General features: G+C 33.1%; 1 protein-coding gene across 3 annotated transcripts in view; it reads left to right on the forward strand.

Annotated features, from left to right (window-relative positions):
* LOC108910223 (harmonin) overlaps window positions 1-21,188 on the forward strand; it is a 207,594-nt gene that overhangs the window by 136,206 nt on the left and 50,200 nt on the right. For all 3 annotated transcript variants that reach the window (XM_018714775.2, XM_018714777.2, XM_018714776.2), the window contains exons 4-7: window positions 2,107-2,131; window positions 2,194-2,331; window positions 4,827-4,971; window positions 18,081-18,303. In XM_018714775.2, coding sequence (XP_018570291.1) covers window positions 2,107-2,131; window positions 2,194-2,331; window positions 4,827-4,971; window positions 18,081-18,303 — 531 coding nt within the window. The remainder of the gene's footprint in view (window positions 1-2,106; window positions 2,132-2,193; window positions 2,332-4,826; window positions 4,972-18,080; window positions 18,304-21,188) is intronic.

Raw genomic sequence — 21,188 nt, forward strand, 5'->3', positions numbered from 1 at the left:
TTTGTGTAGCCTTTGTTGTCATCGATACAATATATCACCACATTAAGTTAATTTTTGAACTTGTGGCAACGTCGATCCACTCTTCTATGGAATAATTGGTGTCGTCTGAATTGGATTCGGCCAATCAGAATGATGTTAGAACAGAAGCTGAAACTTGCGCACTCGCTACATCTGACACGGAAGATGGACTAGGCGTTGGCTTGGTCGCCATATTGGATTGACAAAATAATATTGCCAATTGCTCCTGTAGCAATACTGATGTTGTTTCTTATTGTTTTTGTTGCACGTTTTTAGATGTGATTCACATACTGTCTCATAATCACCATCACTGTCACTTTTTCAGCCTTTGTTCTGCACTGGTTTACTTCGTTTCACCATATTGTAGTAAATTACAATTCTTCTTGTTTATTTAGTCACAGGGGTTGTTAAGATACACGGGATGTATCCCACTTCTGATGTTAGAAAAACGGGTGTTTTCACCCCCGATTAAAACACATAATTTCAACAATCGGTTTATTCCCTCAAACGACAGAGTTGTCTCTTGTTTATTCGCTATGTCGGGACCCTGGCGACTCCCGTGACTGACTCGTGCTCGCTGACCCTGCAGACCGCGCTCCATCGGCTGACCTCGACTGCTCGCGCATTCTGAAAGGGGTTCTGGCTGACTCAGTAGGTAATAGCGACGTAGTGGATGACATCCCTCTTTAATAATAAGCCTTTAACATATTTATAGCGACGACATTGAGACGACGTCTTTTTATGTTACGTTGACGTCATGAGAATGTAAGATAAAGTATTTTTTTTCTTCATGGTCATTAGCTTATTTCATTCATCATTAGATCATTTCAATGAAATTATATTAAAACAATATAAATATTTTATTGGAAATCAGTGATATTATCTGTTTACTAGTACCTACTAATAATCGGTGAACTGCAAACTTTCTTGTCTTCAGCTAATGTCCACATAATATTGAGAAGTTGCTGATGACCACAAAACTACGTTGAACTTGATTTCTCTTTTGCTTCTGAACGTTCGTTTACTGAAATTAACACCGAAGATATTTAGATACACAATTCCTATTATAATATGTATAATAAATAATATCGCAAAAATGTTATTTTTCTTTTCTATGTACAGGAATATTTACGTAAACATTCTACCTTATCTAGTTATGACCTATATAGAAAAAAAATCAATTAAATAAATTTTAGAAAATTTTCTTAGTGGCAAAAAAATATCTAAAAAGGCAATCCAATATTGAATATCTGAAATATAAACCAAGTGTTCTTTTAAAAACACAATATTTGTTTAATCCCTTCTTTTTTGTAATTGCTGTGATATATACTTGTCATATATTTGCTTTAAAAGACTGCACAAGTTATACATCTACAAATTGCATCTTTAAATGGGGGAGGCGTGACCATATTTCCTGATTTTTTTGGTAATATTTAGTACCTATTTAAAGTAGCTTTCATGAATTTTTTCAAATTTTTATTTCAAGCCCTCAATAAGTTAAGAGCATCTAATTATTTTTGGTGAAAAACGTTTCAAATACCTGCAACAAAAACTAAAGACATTATAACTTTTTTTCATTTTATTCGTTTTGAGACGTAATTTTATAAAAAAAATATATATATAAATAATACATTTTTAGTTATTTGAGGTGTATTTTGATTTTTAAACCAAAAACATGTTTTTGAAAATGAGTGACGTTTGTTTTTCTTCGAAAAATTCTCAAAAATGTCGTCTTTCAGTATGCAAATCTATGAGACAATTTCTAGAGAACTTTTTTATCCTATTTTTCTTTTCGAATTATTATTTTTTATATTTTTAATGTTTACCTATAGATAATGTACGCTATATTAAATGAAATTTTAGTATGGAAGTAAATCGCGATGACTAACTACTAAAAATACCATATTTTTAAAACTACTTCTACAAATATTGTCATTACAAAATATCTAAATTATTATTAACTAAATATTCCAATTTCTTTCGAATTAATCCAAACAATGATAAAACTTAAAAATGAACTAAATGAATGATTTAGGTAACTATAATTCTTACTTACAAAAATTTTTTTAACTAATCATATTTTTTCAGGTGTGGGAATGATTCCTGTAAAAGAGTAAGTATTTAAATAATTTTTTAATAAGGACTTTATAATTAGGTACTGATCATTCTCTGCAGTAAAAAAACCGACTCGTTGAGCTGGCAAATCATTTCTGACAACAATTCTTCTTCGAGATCCTCACCACAGCTGAGTGAAAAAGTACATGATGTTCGAATCAACATTATGGTCGCACCAAGATCAAAACTGGGTTGTGGGTAAGAAAAGTGTAGAATTTATGCAATAATAAAAAAAAATAAAATAAAATAGAAATCTGATCAATTATTTTCACATTGAATTCAGATGTCGAGGAAAGCAAAATACTATAATAACGTAATTTGTAATAATTTCACTTCGTTCTTATTTAAAACGTTCCAAATGACATTCATAAAATATGTGCTTTATATTTAGAGGAAAACACTTAAAACTTTTTTTTTTATAGGATTCTACTAAATTTTGTCTGATATAAATGTGTAATTTACTTTCCATGTTTAATGATTTTTGTTTAGCATCTTCTTAATAGGTCAAAATATAGGTAAGTCAAAATATAAAAGGTTTTACAAATTTCTGTCTATTATACTAGGTGAAATGGATAAACAAATAATTGTTTTGATATTTTCAGAAAAATCTAAAGTATTTGTACCAGTAAATAAAAGACTACAGTAGGTATTTTTCAAAAATACATAAATTTAATTCAATTCTACCTCTGTAGTTGCACTTACATTATTAAAGTGGACATGCTCATACATTTCTACTATGTTAAAGCGTCTCACTAGAGTACTTTAGAATATAGAGAATTTAATAATCATATTTATAATCAAATAGAATGTGAGACCCAAAAAAGTTAAAAACCGCTAAAAAGTCGTTTATTGCCTTTTAAATAAGGATGGCAGTTTACTTAAATATATAAAAAGTAAGTCATTGTAATACATATGTAAAAAAATTTAAAAAATTGTTCAAATAAGCCTTTGTTCCAAAATGCCTTTTTATGAAGGTATAAGGTGTTGAAGCTCATAAGAAAATAGTAATTTCTTAATATTTCCAGAACGGCTTAACAGATTGTTTGAAATTTGGTGTAGTATATATCACTGTCAATTTCTACTCTCCTGTGACGAACCAGCAGAATACTAAAAGTCACTGATGTACAATACCACCAAGGCGAACTTTAAAAAAGTGTTGTTTCGCTGAGTAATGTTGGAAATAATCTGTTTTTTAGATTTAGTTTTCATTTTACTACAAAAAAGCCCCCTTACATATTTTCTCTAAAAGGCTACAGTAAAAAATAATAAATGGATGTACAAAAACAATTACCCAATCAAATTAATACCTTCTCTACTAAAATAATGTCTTAAAATAATATAGGCTGATAAAAGAGTTTATATTAAATTATTGGAAATACATCAGAATTTAAAAAAAAATAAACAATATTAGCATTAAGTAACTATACCAAATGTTCGAAGTGTCTTCCTACAGCCGCAATACAATGAATTTATTTGCTGCCACTATAATTCGTTCCTATAACTGTTATTTACTGTTAATTACCTCGTTGTAAATACATTGCTTTAAAAATTTGCATAAAGGAAAATTTAGTGGATGGATTTCTTGGAGGCCATCTCATAGGAATCGACCAATCCATCTACCACCCAAATGATTATTTAACCACTCTGTATTTGGAACCATTTGCGTTCATGTGATTATTGAGTTCTTGCAATTCCAGTAAAGTACCATTGCAGATTCCTCTCCATATATTGATAGAAAATCCTGGAATCTTCTGCTTCTTTTAACATAATGAATAATGATGCAAATTTTGAAAATTTATATGCTGGCTCTGACAAATGTCGCTTCATCGGTCCATAAAATAGACGAAATAAAATTAGGATCATAGGTGATTTATCTTCCTAATAAGCCACTAACAAAAACATATGCATTGCTCGGCGTCCCCATGATAAAGATCTTCAATACCTGTATGGTGGTAAGGGTTGAAATGGCTCGCTTGTAAAATTTCTAACTACATGGAAATTCGACGCTTACAAGGATTACCTAAGACTGCATCAATTACAACTTCCTCATGATCTGCAACATTTTGTCTCTGCTGTGCCCAACTCCTTGGGTTTTCGAAATACCAAGTTCACTCGGACTTCGGAAGTTTGAAGCAAATATCTGATGATTTTGGGTTCTATTATTACGGAATCTACGGTGTTATTCTCTTACGGCTACTGAGGCATTTTCATCAGAAAAGCCATACACGTAAACGATGTCAGCTACTTCTCTTGTAGTAAAATCAACCATTTCGATAATTTTCGAATAATTCACGCAAGTAGGTGAATTTTCAAAAAATTATTTACTAATTTAAAAATGAATGATTGCTACTGACAGCAGTGCTTTTGTTTGGCTATCAAAGCTTTGCTACTTGATTTTAAGAATTCGATTTTTACCTTCTGCATTTTTGAAACACATTTAACATTTTAATAATCTCAAAAATGATGGTTTCTCACATGAAACCAACAACTGACAGTGACATTTGCTGCACTAAATTTCAAAACAGTCTGTTGAAATATTTAAAAAAGAATATTTTCTTATAAATTCCAACATACTCTGTCTTTATAAGGAGGTATTTTGGAACAAAGGTTTATTTGACCAATGATTTTGTTTTGATGAGAAGTTTCGGCAATTTTTTTACGATAACACTTATTTATGATTTATTATCTCACAGGATTTGCAAAGGTCCTGACTGGAAACCTGGAATTTTTGTTCAATTCACAAAGGAAGGTGGTATTGCAAGGGAAGCGGGTCTCAGACCAGGTGACCAAATTCTGTACTGCAATAACGTGGATTTTTCTGACATCCCATTCAACGAGGTAAGAATAATTTTCTATCAACTTCCTAATACTGGATTTAAGTAAATGCTGTAACAAGTTTAGCAATAAATTACTAATTAACAATTTTTCCCTATAATTGAATTTATAAATGAACTTTGGCAGATGGTAGCTGGGTTAATTTCAAACAATTTTTCTTAAATGAACATAGCTCCGAATCGCTTTTGTTTAGAAGTTACAAGCATCTTAAAAAATATAATTTCATATTTCAATCAAAGTAGCCTGATAAATAAAAATGATGGTTGTTATAACAATAAATTATTATTTGTGTCATTCTGTTTATTCATTTGACATTTAGCGTTAAAGTGCTAAATAAAAAATGCATTTATTTATAACAAGAGTATGGAGATATTGTCTTTGTATATGGGGATTCCAATGGGAACGCCAGACAAGCGGCCTACCGACGAAGATACCCAAACAGACATCAACCTGCCCACACAGACTTTAGTGCATCATTTCGTAGATTTCGAGAAGAAGGTAACCCCGCTCCAAAAAAGGCAATTCGTCTGATGTACAAAATGAAGAAGACATAATAGATGCATTGACAACTCTTCAATTAGTGTTCGGCATATAACAAGTAATCTTCATTTATCGCCTAATTTTGTATAGCATGTACTAAACAGAGAAATGTTACATCCATTTCATCGCCAAAATGTACAAGCATTACGCACTGGATATGCTCCTCAGCGATTACATTTTTGTCGCAGGTTACTTCAACAACATGCACAAATAAAAATAATAGATTCATTTCGCTTGTCATGTGGTCTAATGAAACGTGTTTTACTAGGGACGACATAAATATTAATCATAATTAGATACATCTTTACATAACATTCTGGAAAAGCAACCTTTTTGATGTCATTGGTGACGTAGGGCTTAATATTGTTCAAAATATGTAGTATCAACACGATGGTGCAGCACCAGATAAAGGAAGACAAGCAACTGATTGGTTAAATGATCATTTCCCGAATAAATGGGAAAAGGTCCAATACCATGGCCACCGCGTTCCCCAGATCTAAATCCTTTGGACTTCTATTTATAGGGACAGGAAGTAGCTTGCCAGATAAAAAATGGTCCAAATCATCCCTCGATTGCCGATTGATAGAATCTTTAGTTCGCTGATGTGGGACTTACATTCGAGCCGAGGGTGGACATTTTGAATAATTTTTATAATCTGAAGATTTATTCATTTGGTTAATAAAGGTTAACTAATTTTTAATCTTTAGACACAAATAATTATTGTCATATCATTTTTATTTATTAGATTACATTGATTGAAATATGAAATTATATTTTTTAGAATGCTTGTAACAATAACGAATTGGACCTACGATATAAGAAAAAAATGTTTTACATTAATACAGCTACCATCTTTCTAAGTTTTTCACATAGCTTGTAGAACACCTTGCATATTTGCAAAATATAGTTTTTTACACACACTATATGCAACATTTTTCAAGAGATTTCGCAGACATTTTCATCATGAAATTTTCCTTGAGAGCATAAAAATCACCACCAAAAAAACGGTATGCTTTATTATCAAAAAAATATGAGTTTAAATTTCACCAGCCACCAATGACGTAGGACAAAATTGCATGATCTGACAGCAAACGTTGATGCAATTTTATTGTCGCAATCGAACTTGCATAACCTGATATAAACTTAATAAACATCTATCATTAACTAAGTCGTGTCACTGGTTTAACATGCTTGATAGTTTCGATAATAAAAATATAATCCGTCTAAGTCTGAACTATATGGATCGGACTGTAGATATATCTATATCAGTTCATATATCAACAATTAAATAGAAAGTTATGGACTGAAAGTGTAAAATGGGTTACGACATATATGAACATAAACAGATAAAGTTGAAACTGTAGAGAAATGCTTTATATGTGAGCAGATTAATAAGATAAATAAGAAACTGAATGTCAGTGGATTTATTTAATAAAGAGTGTTCAAATTCGAGTTAACTTTTTAATTTTTTAATAACACATAATTTATTCGAAATAACTAGATATCTTTATTGAATATTAAAGTAGACATTTTGCGGTTAAAAATGGAAAAAAATAAGTGACCGCCTCTTGCAGCTCTACAGGCCTTCAATGTTCTACCAAATTTTCCATCATGTGTTCACATAACAGTTGTTTAAAAATAAATCACTAGTCTGTTACACTTAATTTGTATATTTTTACTTTGTACAGTTAAAGAATTGCCATACATGTGTCTCGTTCTCTCATCAGACACACACTGTGTCCGCGGGGTGGGCGAATCATTGCGTTACGTCCCCAGCACAAGTGGACACGTGCGGCTAACACAATATAGTATACAATATTTTCACTTTTTATAGACATATTATTCTACATACCCGCCGCCTTGAAAGGGGGTCTTTCAAATAAAACATTTTTCTTTTTACAAAGGCAACTAAAATTATAGCTCATGAACTTAATTTGAACAGTCTGATAAACACACCTTATTAATCTTCACTTAACGGTAACGGGCAAATTTTTGTAAATGACCTTTCACTACACCACCTTTTGTTTTTACACTAACAACACGTACAATTCCATCATTCCCTGGATGAATCTCGGTGACACGCCCTAGCCTCCAATTTAAGGTTGGAACGTTGTCTTCTTTGTTGACTACTAGCTGCCCAACCTTTAACGATGACTGGTTTGTTTTCCATTTGCACCGAACTTGTAACTGCTGTAAATATTCCTTTGACCATCTGGTCCAAAAATGTTGCTGCAGCTGCTGCATGTACTGGAATCTTGATAACCGTGTCATGGGAATGTCTTTAACATCAGGGTCTGGAAGTGAAGTCAATCTTCTTCCAATAAGAAAGTGGGCCGGTGTTAAAACGTCCAGGTCATTGGGATCAGAGGATATTGGAGCCGGAATGAAATGCCAATTTACTCCCTATTTGTGAAATGATTCTAATAAGGATTTTCCTTCGCGGCTCAAAAATTGACCAAGTTCTCTCAATTCTGCATTAGCACCCACGAAATTTAAACCGTTGTCAGAATAAACAGAGTTTGGAGTACCACGCCGTGATGCAAATCGTCGGAATGCTGCAATGAACCCCTCCTTTGTGAGATCCGACACGAGTTCTAAATGGATAGCTTTAGTGGCAAAACATATAAACAAACAAATGTAACACTTGGTGAGCCTACTGCCTCGCCCTCTTTTATCTTTGATGTAGATCGGACCCTCATAATCAACCACGGTTATGCAAAATGGATCCGCAGGTTGAACCCGATGTTTTGGTAGTGCTCCCATTAGTGGACTAACTAATTTTGGTTTAGCGCGATAGCTCCTAATACACTGATGCACCGTTTGCTTTGCAAGATTTCTACCCCCGATGGTCCAATATCTCTCACGAATACAGGATAACATTTGCTGTGGTCCTGGGTGTAACAGCCTTTGATGTTCGTCAATAAAAATAAGTTTCGTCAGATTATTATCATTTGCAGATAGCATAATTGGATGCCGTTTTTCAAAAGTCAAATTTTGATGTCTGCCACCCACTCTAATTATTCCAGAATTATCAATAAACTGATTCAAGCATAAAAGCTTGCTTTTTTTCGAAATTTGACCTTTAGCCATCAGAATACGATATTCATCGGGAAATGTTTTTCTTTGTGAAAGTTTCAATAAACATGCCATCGATACATGTAATTCCTGTGATATCAATGGACCTGTTAATTTACTCTTTGGTTTTCTACAGAATTTTGCAAATCTTAAACAATAGGCGATAACACGTTTTAATCGATTTAAATTGGAAAAGTTTTCAATAGTCAACGCCCCATGGCAGGTAACAACAAATGATTGAGCATGCTCAACTCGAAGTTTAGGTAATTCCATTTCTATATTAAATTTTGATTCAGGCCAAGAACTTTCATCGTGAGATAGCCACTCCGGGCCACACCAACAAAGAGACGAATTCACCAATTTTTGAGGAAGTAACCCACGTGACGCCAAATTTGCGGGATTACTCTTTGTGTTTACATGTCGCCAAGACAATGCATCGGTTAAGCTTTGTATCTGTGATATACGATTTGCAACAAAAACGTTTAACAAATGTGGAGATGATTTTATCCAACTCAAAGCCACGGTTGAGTCAGACCACAAGAAGATACAATCAAACTGGAGTTTCAATGTCAAGTTTACTTTATTCATAACCTGAGCCAATAACAAACAAGCGCATAATTCAAGCCTAGGCATTGTAGTTGACTTTAAGGGTGCAACCTTACTCTTGGAACATAGAAGAGAAACTTGAATTTCATTATTGGAATTTACACTTCGTATATAAATATAACAACCATATGCATTTTTGGATGCATCAGCAAATCCATGGAGCTCGATTTTGCATGCTTTCTTAATAATTACATGTCGTTTGATTTCCAAGTGATTCAATTTCGACAGTTGAGCGCTATACTCTTGCCATTGATCGTGTATATTTGAAGGAAGCGATTCATCCCATGAGAGTTTCAGAGCCCACAATTTTTGAAGAATGATTTTTGCGATTATAATGCTTGGACTTAGGAGCCCCAATGGGTCAAAGATTTGGGAGATATCAGACAAAACCGACCTTTTTGTTATAGCCTTAGAAGATAATGACCTTATCTTATACTTAAGCGAATCGGACTCACATGACCAGTACAATCCTAAAACCTTTGTATTTGATTTATCGCCAAATTGCAACGTTTGTGTGGTCGTATCTAAACCATGTACATGTTGTAACACTTCAGAACTGTTTGAAGACCATTTTCGCAGATTAAATGAAGCAGCTTTTAGAATCGCAGAGACGTTTGAGCAAAGCGGAATCAACTTTACTACCGAATCAGCTCCAGAAATAAAGTCGTCTACATAGAAATCATGAAGAGATCGCCTCACATGCTTCCGGAAAGACTTCACAATGTTCGATGGCTAATTGCTTCAAGCACCGCACTGCCAAAAGTGGTGCCGATGCCGTCCCATATGTTACTGTATTCAAGCTGTATGTTTCGACCTTTTCGTCAAAATTGGATCTCCAAAGAATGCGTTGTAAACATCTTTGATTCGAATTTACATTTATCATTCGGTACATCTTTTCAATTCCTCCTACTACAAACTTATGCTTTCTAAACCTGAGAATAATAGATAACAAATCGTCTTGAATTGTTGGTCCGACGCACTGGATGTCATTAAAGGACACACCAGAGTCAGTAGGACACGAGGCATCAAACACTACTCGTAACTTAGTGGTTGAACTGTTATTATATACAACACCATGGTGTGGGAGATAATATACCACCTCTGGTTCTATAAGCTCATCAATTTTAGACATATGTCCTAACGCTATGTATTCCGTCATGAACTCCACGTACATCTTTTTTAAAATAGGATTTTTTTGTAATTTAAATTCCAATGCACGAAACCTATCTGCAGCTGTTTGCTTAGATTGTCCAAGTTGCGACGGGGAATTTTTTAAAGGAATATCAACGACAAATTCACCATTAGATTATCTTTTTGTTTGAACAAAGATATTTTCACACATTTTTTCTTCAACCGACATAAATAATTTACCTACTGGACATTCTTCTATCTCCCAAAATTTGCTAAGCTGTTGCTGAAGATCCACCATTTTGCCTCGATTTGTACATAAATTGCAATTAATCTTTTTTACAAGAGAATCATTACTTAATGGACCCGATATGACCCATCCAAACACAGTTTTTTGCATAGTTGGCTGATTTTGGCCCAAACCTACTTGAATTCGATATAGAAGATTATATAATTCATTAGAAATTTAGCCAATAGCAATTACAAATTTTACGTAGTTACTATGTATTGATAAGCGATTATACTCTTGACGACGTGGTATAACCGTTTTGGTGTTTCGCCTCCTCCAACAATGTGAACTATGTCATGGTAACGATACTTTTAACATTTGTCAATAAACGTCAAAAAAAATGGAACGCTTCGATTCAAGCTCTGAATTATATAATCGTATCGAATACCACTCGAGCAAACGAAAATATTCGATTATACTAACCTCCTCACTCAACGTATATCCTTAAAACACCACTCCAGCTACTCTGTCGTGGTGTTTCGCAGAATACGTCTCGTGACTCGGTAGTATAATCGAATATTTTCTATGCTCTTGTGATATTATAACTGATTATAGAAGACTTCAGCCCCAAGAGTATATCTATTATTGAACTTTTGTAAAAACTAGGATCGGCTAACCTTAAGTGATTTGGGATTTTTAGGTCTGCGATATTTATATCAAATCCTGGCACACTTTCAGAAATTTTTGGTAACACCAAGCATGACGCAATCATTTTGAACCCATTGATTAATGATTGGATCTCAACATTGCACCACTCTTTCACGTTAGAATTAATTTGACCTATACCAACAATTGCTTCGAACACATATTTGATGAAATGAAATTACTTTGGGATCCAGAGTCTAACAGAACCCGACAGTTTTCGAAATTCCCATTCTTATCCTTTAATTGAACTAATACAGTCGACAAAAGCACCGTATTTGTTTGTGTAAAGTTACAGCTCAATACTGATACCACAGCATTATTTTCTTCCACCTGAGAATTTGATTTCACGTTTTCTGCAGGACCATTTTGCGCAACAGATTGACCATTTTGTGTATTAACTGAACCCCTTCGATCATCAATGCGGAACAACGTGTGATGTTTTCTATTACACTTTCGACAAACACTTGACCTACAATTTTTACTGAAATGATTTGGCTTTAAACAATTAATGCAAAGTTTATTATTTTTTACTTGTTCTAAACGACCTTGTGTGGACAAATTAAAAAATTCATCACAATTTGTTATGTAATGTTCTTTTTGCAAAAAACACAAGTGACTCTTGTTGTCGAAATAAATGATCTATTTATTTTTAACTTATTTTGTTTAATATCACCGGTTTTTTTTTAGTTCTAATGTTTCCAAAACATCTGCCTTTTCTTTCAAAAATAATTTAAATTCATCTAAAGTTGGTATATTGGTTGGCTATTTTTTATTTTGTATTCTTCCCACTTCCGTTCTGATTTTTTATCTAATTTGGCTGCTAAATGGAAAATTAATATAACATCCCAATGATCTGTGGGCAAACCTAACGAATCTAAGGCTCTTTTATGCTTAGATAAATTGTCTAACATTTTACGCAAATCCGCTGTCGATTCTTGCGACAATGTAGGCCCACCAAACAGAGATTTTAAATGATTATATATCAACAAACGTTTATTATCATAGTGCTCACAAAGAAGGTCCCATGCAATTTTGTAATTTTCAGCGGAAAATTCGAGAGATTGTATCACTTGCTTTGCTTCCCCCTGTAGATGAGCACGTATGTAATGAAATTTTTCAATATCATCTAAGTCGGATCGTTTATGTACTAGTGAGAGAAATGTGTCATGAAACTCTACCCAAGACTCTTAAGAACCGTCGAAATTGGGTAATTTTATTTGTGGTAGAGCAACGCGAGACAACGATATAGGAGAATTTTTTACGGCTACATTTGGTTGTGCTAATATCGCTGCTTCTGCGCGAGACCGTGTTTCAAGGATGTCTTTTACAATAGCTGTTAATCTACAATGTATCGTTTCAAAACAATCCCGTTCGGAAAGTTGTTCTTCAATATTTTCATGCAAAGTTTCTATTTTATCTTGAATGCTATTAAATTCTATTGATCTTCAAGTTTTTTGGCTCTAACTTCTAATTCGGTTAAAAGTAACCTATCAACTGTTGTAATATCACAATTAGAAATTGTTTGCAGAACACCATCTAAACATTTTTCGAAAGACGTGAGGCTGCCTTTAACCACGCCTCTTTTTCTCACTAATTGTTTTAATTCTTCAGCCATTTTAACAAATTGTACGGAACTTGTGTATCAACAAATAGATACAATAGAAAAGAATTACAAGGACTGGACTCACCCTTTCTGCTTTTTGCTTCGTCTTTTTATAGACATATTATTCTACAACAGTGATTTGAGTGATTTGCTCAATTATAATTTATTTCAGATGTTGAATGGTTTGAAAACAAAACAAAGAAAGAAGAAGAAGGTGATAGATCGCGCGATTTTGGTGACCAATTAACATCTCCCCTTCGAGAAATAATTTGATTGTCAAACTTCTGTTTGAAAATGTCGATTGTTTCCATCTTTGTGTAATATGTTGCACTATCCTGTTAAAACCACAAATTTTGCACATTAATACACTCCAGTTCATCCCAAAAAAGGTATTAATCATCGTTGGATATCGAGCACCATTCACACTAACAACTTTCCGAGCTTCATTTTCGAAGAAGTATGGACAAATCAGTCCATCAGTCCTAAAATCACACCAAACAGTTACTTTTTGTGAGTTTAGTTCCAATATTACTCTTTAGTTTCCTCCACCCCAGATACGACAATTTTGCTTGTTTACTTATCCACCAATTTGTAAATGAGTTTCGTCACTAAAGATAATTTTGTTAAAACAATCATCTTCTTTCACTGCAAGAACCCAATTAACAAATGTACGACATAATCCATGATCAGTTGACAATAATACTTGTATTAACTGTATTTTGTAAGCCTTTAAGTGAAGATCCTTATACAAAATATTGAATAAAGTGATTTGTTTAATGCCTAATTGCTGTGAATAAAGACGAATTTATATATTTGGTTCTGAAGTGACAGCTGCAATATATTCTTGTGAACGACCACTACGACGGTATTTTACTTTGATCTTAAATTGTACCAGTTTATTCAAATTTATTCAGAGTAATTCGAATGGTGCTATTTGTTGAACAATTTGTATTTCCAATTTTATACGATATTTTCTTCCGCATAACTTTCACTAATTTAAAATATTTTTTTAACAATTAAGTCGTTTTGTTCAATCATATACTTCTTCATATTTATTAACCGCCATCTTTCTAATTAACAGCTGTCAAAAAAACAAAACCATTCTATTATAAAAACACACATGGCCGTAAATTTAAAAAGTAAACTCAAATTTGAACACCCTCTATCCGTCAAAATATTTAAAATTAAAAAAATGTAGTTAAATATACTTTCAAAAAAGAGACATATATCTTAGTACGCCACTGAAGCCTAAACCATAATATTAGTAGGTGTTTTTATTAGGTTTGCATTGCTTGTTGTTTCTAACCGTGGTCGAGAAATACATTATTCGTACTTACATTCAATATTCAGGCAATTACCAACGGATGAAAAGTTTGTATTATTTGGCAAATATACAGGGTAGGAAAGTACCGATGGTCTATCTGAAGTTACGTGAGAGCGATAAAGTAAGCCATAGAAATCCATTCGATAGAGAAGGATGGCTATAATGAAGGCGTCTCATAGTCACCGCCCGTTTCGCCCTTCCACAAATAAGATCCACTTCTTATTAAATAACTCTAATTCATCTTATGTGTGTGTATCCATATCGAATGAAGTAACATGCGATATATATTATCGTATTATCGTAAACACTTATTAAGAATTAGCAGGTACAATGAATCAGTGCCTACTAGCATTGTTTAAATATTGTAATTTGGGTGACAAGAAAATGTAGACATTTAAAAAATATTTTTTGTACCCAAACCGCTCGTTTAATCAAAATTAAAAGAGGCCCAAATACTTCCAAGTAGTATCACCTGTCAAATAAAAAATTGTTGTCATTATTGTCCGAAAGAGGAAAAAGTTATGAACGGATATTATCACTATACATCAATTTTGTAGGAGTTGTAAGTTTAAAAAAAGGTGTAGATTAAAAGCAAAAGTCCGCACCCCAAAAATGATCAAAATCGATTAATACGTATTCGAGTTATTTAAAAAATTCCAAAAATTTTCACTAACGAAGCGATTTCAGACAGGTGAATTAGGCTAAATCGGCTTATTTTGAGTCCTTGAATCAATGGTCTTCCGTTGTATACGTTATTCTGGGACACCCTGTATATATAGACTGATTGAGATATTGTTCATTTTAGTTAAGTGTGCAGCGAAAGGGCTTTGTCAAATCGATCTAACTCTGTTCACAAATCGTATTCCTAGAGAGCTGTAGCAGTAAACCTTCATATATGCTCTTTTACTACTCAATATCCGACATTCTCAAAACTTTTTTATTATGTTTATTATAAGATTTTTTTTGCTTAAACTGAAATTAAGTTTTCCAATACCTTCAGTTTGGCAAATTAGCACTGGGCTATTACATATAATATAAAAAGATCGACTGGTTATATCGTTTGCTTTGAGGATACTCATTTTAAGTGCATTTAATTTTTATGTGGGTCATAAGACACGATATTCTAAGAACAAGTTAGCCACATTAATTATAGTTATACAGTTGCAATATCGTTCATGTCAAGAAAACTTTATTGATTTGTTGTTATTAGAGATATACCAAATAATTCATTCTCATTTGTATGAGAACATTCTATTCTAAAAGCTATGCGTATCTATTAATAAAGATACTTCTTTAAATATATTTTTTTACAAAAAATTGGATTTCTTTGAAATATAGTTGTAAATTGTATAAGATTTAAATTGAAAATTGCTAATTTGATACATGCATTAAATTAAAATAATGTATTTCGACTTCTAAACCAATAAATACATATATTTTATTAATAGCTCTCACATCTTTTTACTCTTTATTAAGGTATTAAACTAATTCAAACAAATCTTATCAATTTAATCTTTGATATGATTTGTTTGAATTAGCTTATTTAGATTATTTTATTTGAAACATATTTTAATTGTTCGTTTAATTAGCAGTATGCTACCAACAAATTCAAGATGTAACGAAATAACTTTGAGCAATTAGTAAATAGCAATATTTTGAAAAATCAATTAAATAAGTCAATTACAGTTTCGGGACACATTTTAACGGAAAGCTGATGAGTCGAGTCTGGTCCCCCTTTAGATGGCAAGACGGGTTAAATCCTATTTTAAAGCTCCTTTGGATTGTCTACATGCCTATATTTTGTTTGATTAATTTTTTGCTCTATGGTTGAAAAGAGAAATAAGAAAAAGGATTTTGTAATATTGAAAGTACCTATCGTTCAAAATGACCACCATCGTATTTTATAGACGAGTTAAATCTGTAATCAAAATATATGCAAACATTATTAAACACATGTAGTCAACAACCAACATTTATAAATCTGGAGAAGTGCCGGTTTTGTTGCAGCCATATATCATGTGCTCCTATATAAAATTAATTTAATGAATTAAGGTCAAATAATATTCTGAATGATCAGGCTAAATGATCTTTTTTCCCAATCTAGCTTCATAGGCAAAATGTGTACCTAGGTACGAACGTTTCTATGATCTGACTGGTTATTCTACATGATCTCTTAAGGATTACCTACTTCTATAGAAGAAGATAACAATATCTTGGATAAGTCGTTTAAAAAAAATGAGGTAACTTCTATTTCCTTGAAAACGGATTAGATGAAAGAGGCATCTAAAGTGGCCAGCCACGTCGTCTGACCTTAGTCCCTTAAATGTATTTAATCCCGTATATACATTAAATCTAAAATTTTGCCACAAAACCAGCATCTCTACAGGTTCACGAATATCGGTTGTTTATTTTATTCAAACATTACCTAGTATTATGTAAAAAGTCTTAAATTAGAGATTAGAGATTAGGAGATTAGAAGTTCAATTGTATAATTTATTTAAATTAAAGAATAATAGTACACCATCGTTGATTAAGACCGCCTATAGTTAGTAAAATATACACCTACAAATTAAAGTTAAAAGAAAATTGGAATAGAAATTATTTTTTAATCATTAGTCGTAACTCATATTTGATTGTATCGGCAAATATTATGCATATGTTCCAAATAAAAGAAAGCCTATTCAACTCCAAGTTTGATCTTAAATAATGTCTCCTTTAGTTTTTCAATAGCTGATGGCTCTTTACAGAATTTCAAAATCTCCTAAATCTTAAAACGTTCATATGAAATTAGCTAGATGACATAATTAGGTATGTCTAATTTCTGAAATAAAAGCACTCTTAAAGAAGACATTTTTTTATCATGTACATTTGTAACATTTTGAACAGTTCACCTACAAAATACCTATTGAAAAAATTAAATATAATTGGAAAGTTTAATTTTAAGCACTATTGAAGGGAAAATGTGTTCAACGTTATTTTTTTATAGTGAAAGCCCATTCTTCTGCTTCTGTCCGAAATAAACTTTTCAATTACATTAAAGTTTGGTATTCCTCGCACCATTGATTTTTCAATAGATACCTAGTATTACTGTTAGTCTATCTATACAATTAATTTAAACTTTCACCATCTTTTAAAAAACACAAGAAGCAATAAAAATTGTAGACCACTCCTGAACAAATTACGTTTAATAAGAAAAAAAGCCGTAAATAGCTACTATTTGGTTACAGTTTGAATAAACACAACCCCATAGTAAATATGCGCTACTCTCACTCCGTCTTTCACTGCTGGGCGAAGGTAACCATGACCACCGTTGTAAACGCTTTACAGATGTAAAAGCGAACTACGAGGAGCCACCTATTCAGAGTTTTTCAATTACAAATTTAATGTGTTTCATAAAGCTAATCGATTTTATTAATCAGATAACACTGTAAACTAAATTTTAAATTATTTTTTTTTTACTATGAAAATTTCCATGGGGTACTGATTTTGAATTGCTTTTTCCAATCTTAGAGTAAACTTAGTTAGCAAATACCTACTCGTACAATCAGTTGTGCAGTTGTGTATTAAATATGCCCTTCTCTGTCGAACAAAGGGAATACAGAACTCAAAATTATTTCGAGGAAATATGCAGCAAAATACATATAATAAAGAATGTAATACGAAAGACGATGAATTCCATAAATTTACTATAGCACATATGCACAGCTTTCTTAAAATATTGTTATTCTATTATTTCGCAATTGTTTTTAGAATGAGAGCATACAATTAAGTTCAGTTCCATGGGTCCCCGCAGTGGGGCATGAGGGAGCAGTTAAAAGTTACAACTCTTTCTTGTTTTTATGCTTTAAAGATATAGTTTACAATAAAGTTTGATATTATTTATTACTGTCACCTTATTTCAGGCTGTCGGTCTTATGAAGACTTCTAGACAGCTGGATTTAGTGGTACGAAAAGCAGCAGGTTCCGAACTTTTTCCAGGAGAATCGAGTGGATACAATAGCTCCGCCAGTTCTGTAACTGGAGACCAAAGCCCTTCTTGGTCGGACTCCAAGCGTCTTTCCATAGTAAAGGAAGAAAATTTAGATCTGGAGGACCGATTGTCGCATTTGGATAGACTGAAACGCAGTAAGTACCTACATGTATCCTAATTTTTTTTATAACTTATCTTTTGTGGATAAAATTACATTTTAATTAACAAAAATATTAAAACAAACCATTGTAAATTTGCATCAGTTATTAATTTTTTTAGCGTCCCGAATATTAAACAATAATGATTTTCTATGACTACAGTGGCATGAGATATAACAATTATATTTCCAGCAAAGTACTTATCATTTTTACACTCTGTTATCAAAAGGATCACTTTTAATTAGAATGTCCTATTTAAAAAATAATATTTATTTTATTATTGCAATTCAAATGGTTGCTAAGGTACTCGTAATATAACTATAACACAGTATACAGGGTATACGGAAAGGTCATGTAAAAAATGAAGGGGTGTAGAGGAGAGCTCAAAATGGTTGTAGGACTTTTTTCCTATCGGGCTTCGTTGTGGAGTTATTCGCCTTCAAAGAAAGAAGTTTAAAAAACAAATTCCAATTATAACTTCTAAGTCGTTACCATGATAACAATGAAATTTGGGCAATTAAAGTAACTCATGGTAATGTTCATTTCCAGGTTTAAACTGATATTCAATATGCCTGGATTGTACAGGAGCAGACAAAATTATCCATTTAAATTTATACATCTTTAACAGTGTTACTAAATTTGACATTTTTCTTTCTTAGTTCGATTCCTTTCTCACTTTGTTACAAAAAAGTGTACCGTACATCAGTCGATATCTTGTATCGTTTTTGAGAAAATCGAATTTTATTAATTCGTTATTATTTATTGTATCAAAAATGTGACACTAGCAATTTTGTAAAAACTAGGTTTCTATAGAATTAAAGAAAAAATAAAAAAGAGAACTGTTAAGTAAGATGTTCAATATGTGCACCTTGAACGTCAATGCATTTTCTGAAATTGCCTAAACACCTCTGATGTAATCAAAACATCATGTGGTGATCATTTCTAATGATGTCGGCGTATGTAATTATGCGATTTAATAATTCTTCCCTACTATTTATAGGAGTTTGATAAACAAGACTTTTAAAATGACAAAAATCGAGACACTTAAGATCGGGACACCGAGATAGCCACGAAAAAGGACTACCTCGACCGATCCATCGATCGGAATATGTGGTATTTAAATAAGCCCTTACTGCCCTGCTAAAATGGGGTGGTGCACCATCGGGCATAAGCCACATTTATTTCAAATATTTAAAGCCACGTTTTCCAATAACGGGTTAAGATGTTCTTGCAATAAATGTATAGGTATTTATCTCCATTTAAAGCGTCATCAATTATATGTGGTCCCACTAAGTAGTTTCCAATTATTCCCATCTATACATTAATGATAAATTTTTGTACGGCTTTAGAACCATTACATTCTACAAGTTCATACATTAGATGAATATCTGTAAATTCTGCAACAAATGGTGTCAAAATGATTTATAACAAATATCTAAATGCTAATTATACATACTTGTTGACAGTCATCTCAATTTCCAAGATTAAATTTATAGTGTCTATATTTTTTCTTTGTCGATTCGCACTTGTTTTCACTTTCGTGGCAATCTTTGATCTGCTTATTATAATTTTTAGTTGTCTGATTTTTCGTAGTTTGGCACCACATAAAAAACAATATACATTTGTTGTTCAAATTTGGTATGTAGGTATTATGATGGGTGTTGAATAGCCTGGTAATATTATCTTTCTGATAAAACCACTTTCTGGAAAAACCCTTTTAAAAAATCGTAGTAGGCCAGGCGTTTGCTACATCAATAGAATGATTAGTAGAATATAACCCCCCTTCAGGGTACTATTTGTAAAAAACTTGGCTTGAGGAAAGTCCACAGCCTTCTCACATTTCCAGAGGTGTTAACCTGAAAAACGGGACACACTGTATATATCTATCATATACCTACTAACTTGTCAATTTATCTTGGTTCCTATTTGAATTGTATCAGTGTTCATTTGCTTTTGTCAGAGGGATTAAAACTGAATTTAATCTCTGGGGGACTAAAAGCCATACTTTATCCCCAGAAATTAGTCAAAAGTGTTATTTTTAATCTAGTTCAGAAATAGTATAAACAGGCACATCCGATATCAGTGGGCAATGGATAGGCATGCTACCGTTGTACAAACGGAGTTAGCAGGCATAACCATAGCCGCGAAAGAAATTGCCCGCAGGCATACTACGGGCAAAACCATTAGAATCTACACGGATAGTAGACAAGCACTACTGACCTTGCGTAATCATAAGATAATGACTAGGACAGTATGGGAATACCATGAAGCACTGGTTGTGGCCTCGGCCGTTAACAGCATATCTGTATGCTGGGTAAAGGGACACGAGCAGTGCTATGGCAATAAATAAGCTGACAAGCTAGCCAGGAGCGCATCGGGCCTCAACATTTTTGGACCCGGCCCCTCCAGTGTGCTTCCGTTGTCGGCACTTGTTGGAATTATTAAGGAAGACACCCACAAAGAATTTATGAAACGGTGGGATGAAACAATCAGCTGTCACTTTGCTAAGGAGCTCTTAGTGTATCCTAGCAAAGACACAGCCAAAAAATACCTGGCTATGTCTAGGTCAAATCTTCGCCTGGTGACAGGTATTCAAATTGGACACTGTTGGCTAAGGAAACACCTTTACAATATGGGGCTGTGAACAGGAAGACGAGACGGTATTGCATTTACTATGTGAATGCACTGCCGTCTCGTCAACAAGAGCGTCCATGTTGGGAGAACGCTGGCTTTCAATGGCCTATATTAGAGAGATCCCCCTGAGCAACGTCACCACCTTTTTCCCTGTAATAGGCTGGTTAGCGGCTCAGGTGGATTGATCTCTCTAATGGGATGAACAAGTGCTGTAGCTTTGCTACCCTCACCTCAATTTCAGACTCCAG

Source organism: Anoplophora glabripennis, unplaced genomic scaffold, assembly GCF_000390285.2.
Source record: "Anoplophora glabripennis isolate ALB-LARVAE unplaced genomic scaffold, Agla_2.0 scaffold348, whole genome shotgun sequence".
Classification (NCBI taxonomy): Eukaryota; Metazoa; Arthropoda; class Insecta; order Coleoptera; family Cerambycidae; genus Anoplophora; species Anoplophora glabripennis.